The 15,072-nt window shown below is 37.0% G+C and overlaps 1 protein-coding gene across 3 annotated transcripts in view; it reads left to right on the top strand.

The window, feature by feature from the left end:
- LOC141397512 (uncharacterized) overlaps positions 1 to 14,820 on the top strand; it is a 51,033-nt gene extending 36,213 nt beyond the window's left edge. For 2 of the 3 annotated variants that reach the window (XM_073973883.1, XM_073973882.1), the window contains 4 exons: positions 12,387 to 13,231; positions 13,292 to 13,520; positions 13,595 to 13,680; positions 13,755 to 14,820. In XM_073973883.1, the coding sequence (XP_073829984.1) occupies positions 12,472 to 13,231; positions 13,292 to 13,520; positions 13,595 to 13,680; positions 13,755 to 14,296 (1,617 nt within the window). In that variant the 5' untranslated portion in view covers positions 12,387 to 12,471 and the 3' untranslated portion in view covers positions 14,297 to 14,820. Of the gene's footprint in view, positions 1 to 11,949; positions 12,043 to 12,386; positions 13,232 to 13,291; positions 13,521 to 13,594; positions 13,681 to 13,754 lie in introns of those variants that run through there. The other variant, XM_073973884.1, reaches the window with a different exon arrangement.
- Positions 14,821 to 15,072: the final 252 nt, after the last annotated feature.

The following is a 15,072-nucleotide window of genomic DNA, read 5'->3' as shown; positions in this document are numbered from 1 at the left end:
ATCAAAGTCCAGGTTTGTTGAAGGCAATTTTCTTTGTGTCAGTTTTGTGAGTTTTTCGGTGAGTGATTTTTGTAATAGGTCAAGGGTTCCCATATGCCTCACCCCCCTCTCTCTCCAACAAACTGACAATTGTTGGAAAGAAAATTTCCTAAAGTAAATGCTGGTAAAAGACTGAAAGATAATGGGCAACCTGGTTCGAATTTGATTCTGTCATTCTTAATTCTTTTACCAGAAATGATTTAAGTCAAAAATACATCCAACGTTTCATTAAAGTTGGGCGTCATTTCAGATAAAAGAATACATAGAAATACGATCTATATTGCATTTGCTCTTTTATTCTTTTATCAGATATAACCCCCCAACTTTACTGAAACGTTGATTGTGTTTTCGGCTTTAGTCAAGAAAGCAAAGCGGATGAAATAAGCAAAAAGATCCATTGAGTTTTGCCCTTTAGAATTATGAGTATGAAGCTGAATAAGATTTCGAATCTTTGTAACTTTGTACCAAAATTTCTCTCCTTTGTCTCTTCATGATTGACATGACACAAATACTTCTAACAACTAAATGAATGCGTGAAATTCATTTTGACATGTCAAAAACACACACAACACATTTTCACACCTACTTTACAAGTTACAATTGTACTTTATGCATTCCATACCATACCGGAAACATATGACAACAGATTCCACACATTTTCACGCTGAAGTTCAAGTTCATATAAATTAGTTACGCCTGACTGACTGTGGAATATCAAAAAACACGCACAAAACCAGAGACGTGATATAGGATGCACTTGTTTGATCATAACCGAGCCGCCGCCGCCGCCGTAACCGGTAGATCATTGTAACCACTGTTTGATGTTATTGATGGTGTTGTTGTTAAGTCATATCTGGTTTCGCCACACATTTGAATTACCTGTTGAATTGCAACAATGCCATAGAAGGGAACAAAAACAATCTCTCACTCTCCCAACAAATCCAACTAAACAACTACAAAAAGGGAAACAAGATTGCTGTTGTTGCAAAAAAAAATGGTTTAATGGAAAAACTGGAAAATTACCAGGAAAAATCAAATGAAAGTCAATGGAGAGGAGGAGACAGTAACAACATTCTCATTGAACGATGAAGAAACAGATTTTTACCAAGAAAAAAAGAAAATGATGCTAAGGCAAGTGATTGTAGTTGTTGTATTCGTCGTCGTCGTCGTCTTCGTTGCAAATAAAGAGTAGCGGAAGAAAATTACAATTGTAACGTTAAATAGTTAATTAAAAACATTAAATCAAAGTGTAACACAACAACGACACTTTAGGGTGTGTAATAGGGTGGAGTACGGAGTTGTTTTTTTCCTCTTTTTTCTCCCATCGGACGCCTTGGTGGATAGGGGAATGCTCATCAGATATGGCGGGTACCCCAGAAATAAAATATGCGAAGTGGACCAAAAAAAAAAAAAAAAAGAAAAAATGCAGCGTCTGTCCAAGTTTTGGCGGCTGCAAACATCGTCTGTACTTCATAGGAGCGGCTGAACGAAAGAAGGAAAACTATAAACCCTTTAAAAGGCCACGGGAAACCACTAAAGTAACATCCCTAGAAAAATCATACAAATGCAATGAATACAATAGATAATATACGGCCCTCATACTATGTTTACATTTACGAAACCCTCCACTCGATTTCAACTGTCAATTCCATTGCTCAAATGTCAAATGAAATCCAATCGATTTCAGATGAGTTTTCATTTGACGTATACACAAAGGAATTGACAGATGAAATCGAGTGGATTTCGTAAATGTAAACATAGTATCAGTCTCCGGCAAAACGAGGGTGCTAAGAATCCCCGGAGGAAAAAATAAAACAAATATAAATATCGGAACATGGAATGTAAGTAGTCTATACGAACCTGGAAAACTAAACAACAGCATAGATGAAATGAAAACACTGAATATAGATATACTAGGAATCAGTGAAACATGGCGGACCGAATTTAGGTCACAGCATACTAAAATATATCACTCGGGAAACTACGATGACGTTCACGGGAGAGGTGTTGCAATCATTGTGGAAAATAAGATAGCAGACTGCATAAATGGATATATCCCATTATCCGATAGAGTGATGATGATAAAAATATGTGCAAAACCACTTAATATGAATATTATCCAAGTCTATGCACAAACGTGTGCTTCAAATACCGAGGAAATAGAAAAATTTTACAGCGATGTTGAACAACTCATGAAAATGACAAAACCTCACGAAATCAGGATTGTTCAAGGCGATTTCAACGCTAAGGTAGGAAATATAGAAACAGCGGATATGACGGGAAAATTTGGACTAGGCAGCAGAAATGAAAGAGGGGACAGGCTCATACAATTTGCCAAGAACACAACATGAAAATAGTAAATACTCTATTTTGCCATCACCCTAGAACGCAACAAGATAGTACAGAAAATCCAGTTAGAAATCAAATTGACTATATACTAATAAATCGACGCTACTGTTCTTGTGTTGTAACATGCTCCACATATCCCGGAGCGGACGTCCCTTCCGACCATAATCTTTTATTATGCAAAATGCGAAAAAGACTTGGAATGCCAAGAAAAAAGACTCCAAAAACTAAACTTAATCTAGAAAAACTAGAGGACCCATCCACAAAAGAAAGGGTAAAAGAATTTATAAACGCCAAACTTACCCTGCGTTTACAAATGACAGGACAGTTGACTTCATGTATTTTTTTCCGAATTAAATTAAGAGATAATTCTCCTTGGCCTACTCCCTAGTTGTGCGGGAGTTTAAAGCCATCACCAATTATGTAGACCTTGTCTACTTTTCTTTGTTAATCCGATCGGATTTTATTTCTTTACGAATTTTCGTTGTTTTATATAATAGTTAAGTGAATTTTGTAAAAGTCGGCTTTATAGCACTTGGAAGCTACGAAGTCTTCTTCTGCGAAGAAATCGTATATTTAGGAATAAATCCTTGATAATTAAAACACGTGGGGTGCCAAGCGAGAACTTAACACCGGCATTTTGTCAATTTTTTATGCCCGTAGGCGTGAATTCAATAGAAATTTATGTCTGTGCTGTGAGCCGTCCGAAGACAAACTCGACTTCATGTATTGATTGTCAAAATCCCACAACTTGCCTGTGTGACGTAGGCGTCCCGACATCTGCAAAAATAGTTGTAAAATTTTGAATGAAAATGTTTTCCATTTACATATTTTGTTTTTGTTCATGTTCTTTTGTTTTCAACCCATTTCAATTATTATCTCACTTATTTTTACAAAAATGTCAAAAATTTGTCTTCCTTACTGTCTGTGAAAAAATGATGGACAGCTGGGAGAAAAACGACAAATGTATGTATGTGTTAGTACATCAGAGTTGTATTTGAAGACAAACTGTCTGGTGTAAACGCCTAGTTAATAACGCCAACAGACAATGCACTGAGCAGTTGTGGAATGAAATGAAAACTGTCTTTAAAACAACTTCAACTATATTAGGGACAAAAACCACCCGAAAAGAAGAACCTTGGATAACAACAGAAATCCTCGAAATTCGCCAAAAGCGAAAAATACACAAAAATACCAACTATGAAATTTGCTGGGAAATAAACCAAGAGCTTAGAAACGCCACACGAGCTGCAAAGAACGCTCAACTTAACAAACAATGTGAAGAAATCGAAAGGCTACACCGACTACACGACGATTTCAACCTACACAAGAAATTAAAAGAAGCTTCCGGAATATGCCGCAAAACTCATCCGGCTCTACTTGTCGACGAAAACAGTAAAGCTGTCTTCGAGACCAAAGAAATAAAAAGTGTTTGGCACAAATATATCAAAACAACATTCACTGATGATGAAAGGCCAGAAAATAACACAAATACTGAATCAGACATAACAGGAAACCCGATCACGGAAGATGAAGTCAAATCGGCAATTCAGTCAATGAAAGATAAGAAGAACGTCGGCCCTGATGAAATACCCGCAGAGATTTTGAAATTAATAGAAGGAAACAATATACAACTACTGTTGAAACTCTTCAATCACGTTTACGATACAGGACAATACCCCGACGACTGGTTAAAATCTACATTTATAGCTATACCAAAAAATGCACATGCCAGAAAATGCGGTGATTATAGACTAATTAGACTAATGTGTCTTGCCCCAAAAAATATTCATTAAAATACTACATAAAAGAATCTACCCTAAGTGTGAGCCAAATATGGGGAGAACACAATTCGGTTTCAAAGAAGGCATGGGAACGCGAGACGCACTACTAAGTATTCAAGTCCTTATTCAAAAATGTAGAGATGTTCAAAAAGATATATTCTTATGTTTCGTCGACTACGAAAAAGCTTTCGATACGGTCAGACATGAAAAAATTATGGATATCTTGATGGATACCGGAATAACAGAAAAGGAAATAAGATGCATAAAAAACCTTTATTGGCAACAAACTGCAAGCATTCAAGTAGATGGAGAACTCACTGACAATATCCCAATATCCAAAGGCGTTAGACAAGGGTGTATCCTATCACCTCTGTTATTTAATTTATACTCCAACAAAATATTTCAAGAAGCTGTTGAAAACGAGCAAATTGGCGTAAGGGTGAATTACTCTGAATTAATAAACAATATACGATACGCCGACGACACAACATTAATTGCCACTAGCCTATACGGTCTACAGATACTGGTTAACTCACTCAAAAAAGCGAATTATACGGTCTTAAGATTAACATTAAGAAAACGAAATATATGGTAATAAGTAGAAAAAATTACGAAAACAACACATCATTGAAAATAACAAATGACGAAATAGAACGGGTAAGGAGTTTTAAATATCTTGGGGTCGTTATAAATGACCATGGGATGCCTTGAGAGAGATAAAATGCCGTATAGAAGTAGCTAGGCAATCCTTTTTTAACCATCGCAAAATATTAACAAGTCATGACGTCAACATTACAACAAAAATGCGCTTCATAAATTGTTATATATGGTCCACTCTACTATATGCTGCCGTGACATGGACAATAAAATCAATAGACGAACAAAAATTGAACGCATTTGAAATGTGGATTTATCGCAGAACTCTGAAAATTCCTTCGGCCGACCGAGTACCAAATGAAGAAGTCCTGAGAAGAATGAACACTAAACGACAACTTCTTGATGTCATAAAAAGTAGGAACATATCCTATATGGGGCACATAATGAGAAACGAAAAGTATTATGTCATCAAATCAAATCATCAAATTGAAGCCAAGAGGAAGAAGAGAAATATCCTGGATTAAAAACATTTTGGAGTGGACAAATCAACCAGATGAAAGAAGCCTTATCAACGATGCGAGGAATAGAGAGATCACCATTGCTGAATAATTTATCACAACATATTCATAAACATATATATATACAGCTAAAAATACTTAATTTGTTATTGTATGATCGCCAAAATCCGAATGCGGATCGGCAAATAAAGAAGAAGAAGAATAGGGTGGAGGCAAAGTCTTTTTTATTTATAACATAAGTTACGCTATTAAAACAATCTGTAAATCTGAAAACACATCCAACGTTTCAGTGAAGTTGGGCGTCATTTCTGAAAAAAGAATAAAAGAGCAAGACTACATCAAAGTAGTAGTTGTAATGAAACGCATTATTTAAGTTCTCAATTTCATTGAATATGTATCTGTTAAATAAATTACTGATAAGGCAAAAACAGTCATTTAGGTTTTATAGCATTTTTCTTTTTTTGCACTGAATTGACCAAATTTGTTGTGTAAAAGTTTTCTAGAGTGAATTTCATTAAAAACTTTCATGGTGTGGACCGGAACTAAGAGTACTGGATTTCCGATGAGATTTTATTTGACGTATATGCAATGGGTTTGACATTTGAAATCCTACTTACTTACTTAGCTGACCCATTACAGAACATTTGTTCCATAGACCGAACTAAGAAAAGATCTCCAATTCTCTCTGGTTTTCGCTTCGCTTTCTGGAATACCGCGCCTTTTCATTTCTTCATCCACTTGTATGCTCCATGGAAGCTTAGGCCTGCCGATTCTGCGTGCACCGCCATGTGGCATGTATTCATACGCCTTTTTAGCGGGTTCATCATCGCTCATTCTTATGATATGGCCTAGTCTTTAACTACCTCAAAATTATAGGTACCAACTTTCACAGTTGGTCCGAACTCTATGGACGCTTTGCGCGTCGACACCATCAATTTGGTCTTTTCGCCGTTTACCGCCAGACCCACTTTCGCAGATTCTGCTTCGACCTTCCTAAAGGTATCAGTTACTTCCTTTACTGATCGTCCCATGATGTCTATGTCATCAGCATAGGCAAGTAACATGTGGCTATTGGTGTAAATTGTGCCATTTCTTTTGACATTTGCATCTCGAATTTACCTTTTCCAGCAAAATGTTGAATAGGTCACACGAAAGGCTCCTTGTTTGAAACCTCTTTTGGTACTGAACTGTTCGGAGAGGTTCTTTCCAATTTTAACTGAGGACCTAGTATCAGTTTAAGTCATCTTACAAAGCCGGATGAGCTTTGCGGTGATACCAAATTCAGACATTGCATGGAATACCTTTGATCGGAGGGAACTGTCGAATGCTGCTTTATAATCGATTGGGTCTTCTCCAGGATTTGCCGCAGGGTAAATATCTGGTCAATGGTGGACTTGCCAGGTGTAAAGCCACATTGGTATGGTCCAATTATTTCGTTGATCATTGGCTTTAGTCGTTCGCACAATATCCCTGACACTATCTTGTAGGCGATAGGGAGAAGACTTATGCCCCTATAGTTGGAGCATAAAGTCTTATCTCCTTTCTTATGGACGGGACACAGGATACTCAGGTTCCAATCGTCGGGTACTCGTTCTTCCTGCCAGATGGATCTAACTAGCAAATGCATGCACCTTATCAGCGTGTCGCCTCCGGTTTTAAACAGCTCGGCTGGTAGGCCATCAGCTCCTGCTGCCTTATTATTATTCAACCGGTTTATTGCTGTCTTTACACGTAGAGAAAAAATATTTTTAGCTTTTGTTGGAACAAAAATATCTGTTTTGGTTCCAAAAATGTATTTGTTTTGTTCAAACATTGTAATCCAAATCCAAAAATATCATCTTTTGTTCCAAACATAGAAAACAAAAACAACTTTCGAATTTGCGCAATATTGTAAAAATCGTTAACAATACCGATTGTAGGAACTATCATAATCTAATTTTGTTTACAAAAACTATTGTCAACCCAGAAAACCAGCCCAGAAATTTTTGATTTGAGTGTATATACTTCTCATATACACTTTTCACATAACTTGGATATAAATGTCGCGTATAATATTGCAATTATTGATGAACACAATACATAGTTTGCTGCATTGGCTGACAACAAAGACAAACAAAAAGCCACAAGCACCCACCACAACATAAGGAATAATTAAACACCATAACAAACTCCGGTATAACACCAAACCTCAAAGCTCAATGAAGATAGAAGAATGAAACAAAGCAGAAACAAATAAAAACAAGAGTCTCCTTGTTGATATATATCAGTGTTCACCAGCAACAACAAATTCAACCGCTGCGTTTGTGTTGGGCACACACACGAGATTATATTTCCCTCTATAGATAAACATCGTGTGCGTTAATTCATTGCTAAAACAAAGAAGATGATCGCTGGGGAGAGTAGCGTTCAAACTCACCACAATTGAGATTGTATGTGTTCACACAGACACGGCTCGCGAGCCCAGTGGTGATTAACACTGATATATATACACACAAAAACAAAGATAAAGGCATCATGTTATACAAACAAAACTCACCACAATTGTTTTTTTCAACACGGCATCGAATAGCGAGAGAAGAGAAAAAAATTTTCGAAGAAAAGAGAGAACTATTGTCCAGTTGACAAAAACAATTTTTGGATTTAACAAAACCCAATTGTTGGAATCACAATACTACATTTGGAATTTAACAATATCTTTACAATACATATTTTACTCTTCGAATATTGTTGGATCAATCATATTTTTTTCTCTGCGTGTACCTCAACTTGGCCGGGTGGTATACATTCTATACCATCTTCTGGGATTGGATCTGTGGTATCATCGTCTTCGCTACTATTGGATACCAGCAGATAGGAGAAATGTTCCTTTCATATCCTGAGCACGCTATCAGCATCTGTTACCAGATTACCTTGCTGGTTTCTACAGGAGGATGTGACTGTACCAAAGCCATCAGTTTGATGCTTGACTCTTTGGTAGAATTTTCGGACTTCAGGCTCATGTACATCTCGATTTTTTCACACTCCCGCTTTTCCATTTCTCTCTTTTTCTTGCCGAAAAGACGTTTCTCTTCTGTCCTTTTCTCCCGATATCTCTCTCGAGCGCTACGTGTTGCTACTGATTGTAAAGTAGCGCTATATGCCGTACCATTCATTCATGTCACACCATGAATTCCTTTGTGGAGATCTCTGGTATCCAAGTATGGATTTTGCGGCTGTTTGCATGGAGTGGGCAATATTTTGCCATGGTGTTATGTTATCGGGACAAGGAGTGCTCTCATTAAGCAATTGGGCTAGTTGAGTGGAATATGCTGTGGCTATCTGTTGTGTTTGCAGCATATCGATGTCCAACTTCCGCGTTTTGTCTGTTCGTACTTTGTTTGCTACGTTTAAGCGGGTGCGTACCTTTGCTGCAACAAGGTAGTGGTCCGAATCAATGTTTGCGCCTCGGAACGATCGTACATCCAACGCGCTCGATGAATGTCTTCTATCTATCACAACAAGATCAATTTGATTTCTCGTTTTCTGATCTGGAGAATGAATGCCAGCCAGGTGCCCTTTTGAATATCGAGATGAATAAATCTGGTACTGCTAACTGCCATGTTTTTTGCAGCTGTAAAGTCAGCCTCATACCATTGTCAGATGTTTCACTGTGGAGACTGAATTTCCCGACTGTTGGGCCAAAGATATTCTCCTTTCCAATTTTGGCATTAAAATCGCCTAGAATGATTTTAATGCCGTGAGCAGGGCAACGGTCATATGTTGCTTCTAAGCGCTCGTAAAATATATCTTTGGTCTGTTCGTCCTTTTCTTCAGTGGGAGCATGAGCGCAAATAAAGCTGATGTTGAAGAATTTAGCTTTTATTCGAATTGCAGCAAGTCTTTCATACACTGGGGTGAATCTGGATACCAGATGTTTAAGTCTCCGACTAACTACGAATCCGCAACCAAACTCATGCTTTACGTCATGGCAGCTTTAATACAGTGCGTCACCTTTAGGTGTTGTTTTGACGCCTTTCCGGTGTTGTTTTCACGCCTTTCCCAATCCATCGTATTTCCTGTATGGCAGTAATATCGGCCTTGTACTCTTCAAGTACGTCTGCCAATGCGAAGACTGCACCTTCTCTATAAAGAGTGCGAAAATTCCAGGTGCAGATTCGTAGATCATGGTCCTTAAAACGTTTGCGGGGTTCGTCAACATTAGAGGGGTATGTTTTTCCTTTCTTTAGTTTTTTCATAGTAGGCTGTTTTTTCTAGGGGAGGGTTACTAAACCGAAAAAAAAGTAAACCCAAGTTTTTAACGTTCTTATGGGCGAATGCGCGGCACATTTTAGCTCACTACCTTTATCGGGTGTTTAAGGCATTTCCCCAGGTGACACCACCGGTAGGTCAGTGTCCACTTGAGATGAAAGGGGGACCATGATAAATCCTGGGCTTTACCATGTTAAAACCGCTCAGGACCGTTCCTTGGTATATTCCATCCCCTACGTCACCCCATTTGAAATCCAGTGTGTTTATTAAATCCTGTTATATGTAAACGTGGTATAAAGACCTATAATCTCATAATATACAAAGACATAAAGTAATAAAGACCTGACAAAATGCATGCAACAAAAAAATGTTTACGAAACTTTGTATAGAAACATTACCCTTAACAGGTTGCAGTTAATTCAAAATCGCAACCAAGGAGGCACATTTCATGTAATGGTATCAGAAACGAAATTTATGAATTCAAGGATCTATTCAAGAATAATTCCATGTCAATTGGATCGGTAAATTCGGTTAAATACGTAAAAATGTATAAAAGAAAAAAATGTTATATCACCATATCGTAACATAACATTATGTTAAATTCAAAAGCCATTCACTGAAGAATGATAGCAAAAGAAATGTCTTATCTTGTTGTATTTATGTCTTTGTAATATACTATGTTTTTCACAATGAACTCCAGCATAAAGCTGCGTACCCATTGTCAGTTTTGAATGACGATATTTCGAAATTATCGATAACTGACAAACCGTCCAGCAACCACAAAACATTTTGCGGTTGCATGATGAATGACAAAAATGAACGGCCACACTAGCAAGCAACAACAAAGCTGTCATTCAAAACTCATAATGAGTACCCAGCTTAAATAAAAATTCCATGCGAAATTTTGTCCCTTTCCCCAATTTCAAAACTTTTTATTTCCATATTTATGTCCAAAAAGGGAATATTTTTAACAAATTCCGAGGGAAGTATTCGTGATTGCCCGGATAATCTCATTTCACCCTAATATCATACTAACTTACAAAAAGCCTTGCCAAAAATCTAATCTCAAGCCTATGGCAATATAAGATAAAGAAAAAATAGAAACTGCAACAAAACGGTAGCATGTTGCATAGAAGGCAATATAGCCAGCCGACGACTTTAATTGTTGCCATTTTAGCTATGGTTGTCGTGCACAGCGCAAATTGTAGTCTGTCCTTACAAAGAGTTTACATGCCAAAAGTGGAGAATGATGAAAGAAAATACAATTACATACGAGATTTAAGGCAGATGGTTTAATAACTAGATTTATATTTACACTATCCAAAATTTCCTAAAATCTTTGTTTGTCGGTCTGCTCCGTAGATGTAAATTAATAGGTTTTGTATGCAAAATTAAGTAATTAATACATGATTTTGGCAAGAACAACGAATAGAGAGCGAATTACCGTCAGTATGAACAAGGCATTAGGCTCTAGAATTTCCATTGAGACTAGATTGAGCAAATCGATGAATTCCTTAACGCTGCGTTTACACATGACAGGACAGTTGAGTTCATATATTGATTGTCAAAAAACCAAAACTTGCCTGTGTGACTTAGCCATCCCGAAAACTGCAAAAACAGTTGTAAAATTATGAATGAAAATCATCGATTTCTTTTTGTTTTCCATTCACATATTTTATTGTTGTTCATGTTCTTTTGTTTTCAATACATTTAAATTATTATCTCACTAATTTTTACAAAAATGTCAAAATTTTGTTAACCCTACTTTCTGTGCAAAAATGATGGACATCTGGGAGACAAACGGCAAATGTATGTACAGTTAGACAACAAATGTTTTTCAAAGGCCAAAATTGCAAAAAATTTCATATTCATTGTTCGATTATGGCAACAAATTATGTAAAAATTATACGGTTGTTTGTGCAAATCTCTTGCTATTGGTCCCCAAAACAATATTCCGTCAAAATATGCAAATATACTTAAATTACGCAAAAGGAGTTCCAAAACCAACCTATAATAACACTCGATACAGGTTTATATTGCAAATAAAAGTTGCTGGAAATCGCTGGAAATTCATTGAAAAAGGAGAATCTGTTTCAATCATTTACCTATAAGTTACCTAGAAGAGGCTTAAATAGTACTCTCCAAAGGGTTTCGTTAAAATTACTGAACACACCCAATGTTGTAATGAAACGATCTCTGGAACAAAGATGTGTGTATTGACACTACAATGGTACTCCAGTGGGTCTTTATATTCCAAAGAACGTTTCTTCCAATATTAGCGATAACTCAATGTTCAACGTCACTACCGTGTTCAATAACAATGTTATTTGTAGTGTTATTAGTAATATTACTGAACATACCCCAGCACAAAAGTAAATATTTGTAAGAATTTTTACATAAGAGCTCTATAAGTCTTTTGAAATTTCCTAGACGAAGCTTAGAAAAGGTCCCCCAAAGTGTTTCCCTAATATTACTGATCTAATGAACGTCTTGGCGTCTAATCAAAAGAAGTAATATCACTGAACATACCCTTTTAATAAAATATATGTATTACGTTTACATTTTACTGCATTTTGAAAATCCAGTGGGTTTAAATTCTCAATTACATTGCATATACATTAAATAGATCCCAAAAAATGAAGAATACGTTTACATTTACGAAATCCTGTGGATTTCAGTTGAGTTCTTATTTGACATACACTCAATGGAATTGTCATATAAAATTCATTGACAAAAATATCTTATGTAAACATGTTAAGGATATCAAGGAATTTCTACTTTGTTTTATATTTCTTACTTAAACTATATTCCTTACTCACATTCTCCCCCTCCAACCAATCTTTTTGTCTTACAGATCGTTCACCATTCTCACAATGTAAAAAAGAAATAAGAAAACAACCATTCCAGATTGCATTCTCTCCCGTCTGTGCTCATTCTAAATGCTGAAACATACTTCAAATGCTGGCGGCGGCGGCGGACCTGCTAATGGTCAAGTGCGTAACGGTAACAATGGATCAACGGGACCGGCACGTAGTATACACTTAAGGCCACAACAGCCTTTAAACATTTCAACCCTTAGCTCGGCAAGTTTACAGACATCTGCCAAAACGGGGACACCAACAAATACCACCAATGCAAATGGGGGACCAAGGTTATCGACGTTATTGAATATTGCCTCACTGCCACCGTTACCTCCACCACCTACATCTGCATCGGTGGTAGCAACTACAAATAATGGTGGTATACAACAAACAACATCTGCATCTGGTGCTGCTGCTGGTCAGCAGCAACCACCATTACCACCCCTGCTACCACCACCTACAATTACCGGAAATGGTAATGGCAATACCACTGCACCAACACCTGTAACCCCCATCAATAGTCATTTGACACCACCAAATGGTCTCAGCGGTATTGGTAACAATTTACACACCTATACAAATCAACATATTGCCTTGGCTCATGTTGCTGCCAGCAACAATAACAACAATAATGGTAGCGGTGGTGGGGGTGTTTCGGCCGCAGCTACTGCAACTTGCAGTGCTAATGGCTTGGCCAACCACACAAATCTCCACAATACCACTCAACACACAAACTACACCAATTATACAAATCCTAATGTAACAACCATGCACAATAAGTCAAAACATGGTCCTGGTCCGAGGGAGGCATTAACAAGTTTGGGTCTTTTGTGTTTGGGTAAGTGGATTTGAGTTTATGTTAAGTTTTAAGAAACTAATTTATTTCTAATATTTGCAGTTTCATTGCTTTTGGCTTTGTTGTCCTTAATTTTCCTGCTTAAAATTTCTCCAAATGCCAGAGAAGATGCCCTAACACGAAGCTCTCCAGAGGATTTTATTATTGTCTACGATGTAACGCTGGCCCTGTGTGCCCTATCGCTTTCTTTGAACTTGTGTTGCCTGTTGGTGTGTGCAATACAATTTTTGTTTGCTGTTAAGTTGGTGAGATCACCGATGTTTGATGGAAGGTAAGGAAATGAAGTTAGATTTTTTAAATAAACAACACCTAACCCCGATCTTTATTTTATTTCTTCTTTATTAGGGACAATCGTTATTTGGAAAAGTCTAGTACAAGTCGCACTTGTGCGGTGGGTGGTTTCTTTATATCCATACCCATTTTCTTAACTGGTAAGTGCGGCAAAATTTAAATATAAACTTAAAAACTTAACCTCAAATTTTCTTTCCTTTCCCTTCCCTTACAGGCATAATTTTGTACACCTTCAATCATTTCCACTCAACACCAGCCATAATAACCAGTATCTTAATTGGTATTGGCATCATATTTTGCGGTGCTGCCATGGTCCATAATGTATTCGTTTGGCAGAAGGAGAAAACCATTAGCTATCGCAGTCCAGCCGCAATGCAGCACATGTCATTGATATCACAAATTGGTCCCCTAACACCACCAGTTCAATTCCTAAATCATCATCCGCAGCACTTGAATTTTAATCAATCGGCTATAAGCAATCTCTTGCATCCCACATCGATTACCCCAGTCTCACCCAATCATTCGCATGGTAGTTTTAATCCCCTGACGGCCTTAAGTTCCTCGTTTATGATGCGTCCTTCTACGGCCACACCGCCCACTCCTAAACCCATTGCCAATGGCAATTGTTTGTCACCAATGGGTGCGGCGGCGGCGGCACGAGAAGCCAGTGGCTCCGTTAGTCCTGGCCTACCACCCACACTGGATATGAGCAATATCACGAGCATATCATTGCATGAATTGTCTACATTAGTTTAGAGATAAGTATCTCGCTTATTGTTACTTGTAATTGTTGTCTATAGTTTTAGAGATATAGGACCACCAACCATATTAAGCATGAAAACTTCTCTTGCCTGATCCAGTGAAAGTGTACTTATATAGTTTTAGAAAAAATTGTAAATATTTGATATACAGTATGCAAAGTTCATATTCGTACAAACTTCAAAAATGAATAAAATCGTTATTAATTCCATATTTTATATGCAAATATGATGCAATTGATAGGGACTACTATAACAAAGAAAGATTTAAAAATAACAAAACAAATTTTTAATTTATTCCATCATTTACGTATAGATGGCGCCTGTGTGGGTGGCAAAGTTCGTATTCGTACACCTAGAAGCTCTATATATTTGTGGTATTTAAGGATTTTTGAGGCAAAATGCCAACAATTTTTGTTGTTTTCTTCATATAAGGTGCCTTTGCTGTAGAAAAATGTAAAAATAACGATAATTTAATTAAATATTTTGCATGAATAAAAAGTCGGACGAAAATCCAAAATACTTAGAAAAAATGTGATAGATGCGATTAACTATGGTATTTTATTCTCTAATTTTGAACGAAAACAGCTAATAGCAGTCCTTCTGCAACAATATTTGAGGTCTCCTAGGAAAATAAATGTTGTCAGCGTTCGGAAATGCAACGAAACGTAATCCCGGCTAAGGCAATGTAATGACATTTTTGGTGTATATGTCCTACAAATCGCAAGTTCTGTTTTATATTTGGCATAAAATGTATTGTAGTATAAGAATAGG

Source organism: Musca autumnalis, unplaced genomic scaffold (assembly GCF_047663935.1).
Source record: "Musca autumnalis isolate F117 unplaced genomic scaffold, ASM4766393v1 scaffold_3, whole genome shotgun sequence".
In the NCBI taxonomy this organism is placed as follows: Eukaryota; Metazoa; Arthropoda; class Insecta; order Diptera; family Muscidae; genus Musca; species Musca autumnalis.
Note: the sequence above shows the minus strand (reverse complement) of the source record. Positions and strands in the feature narration are given on the sequence as shown.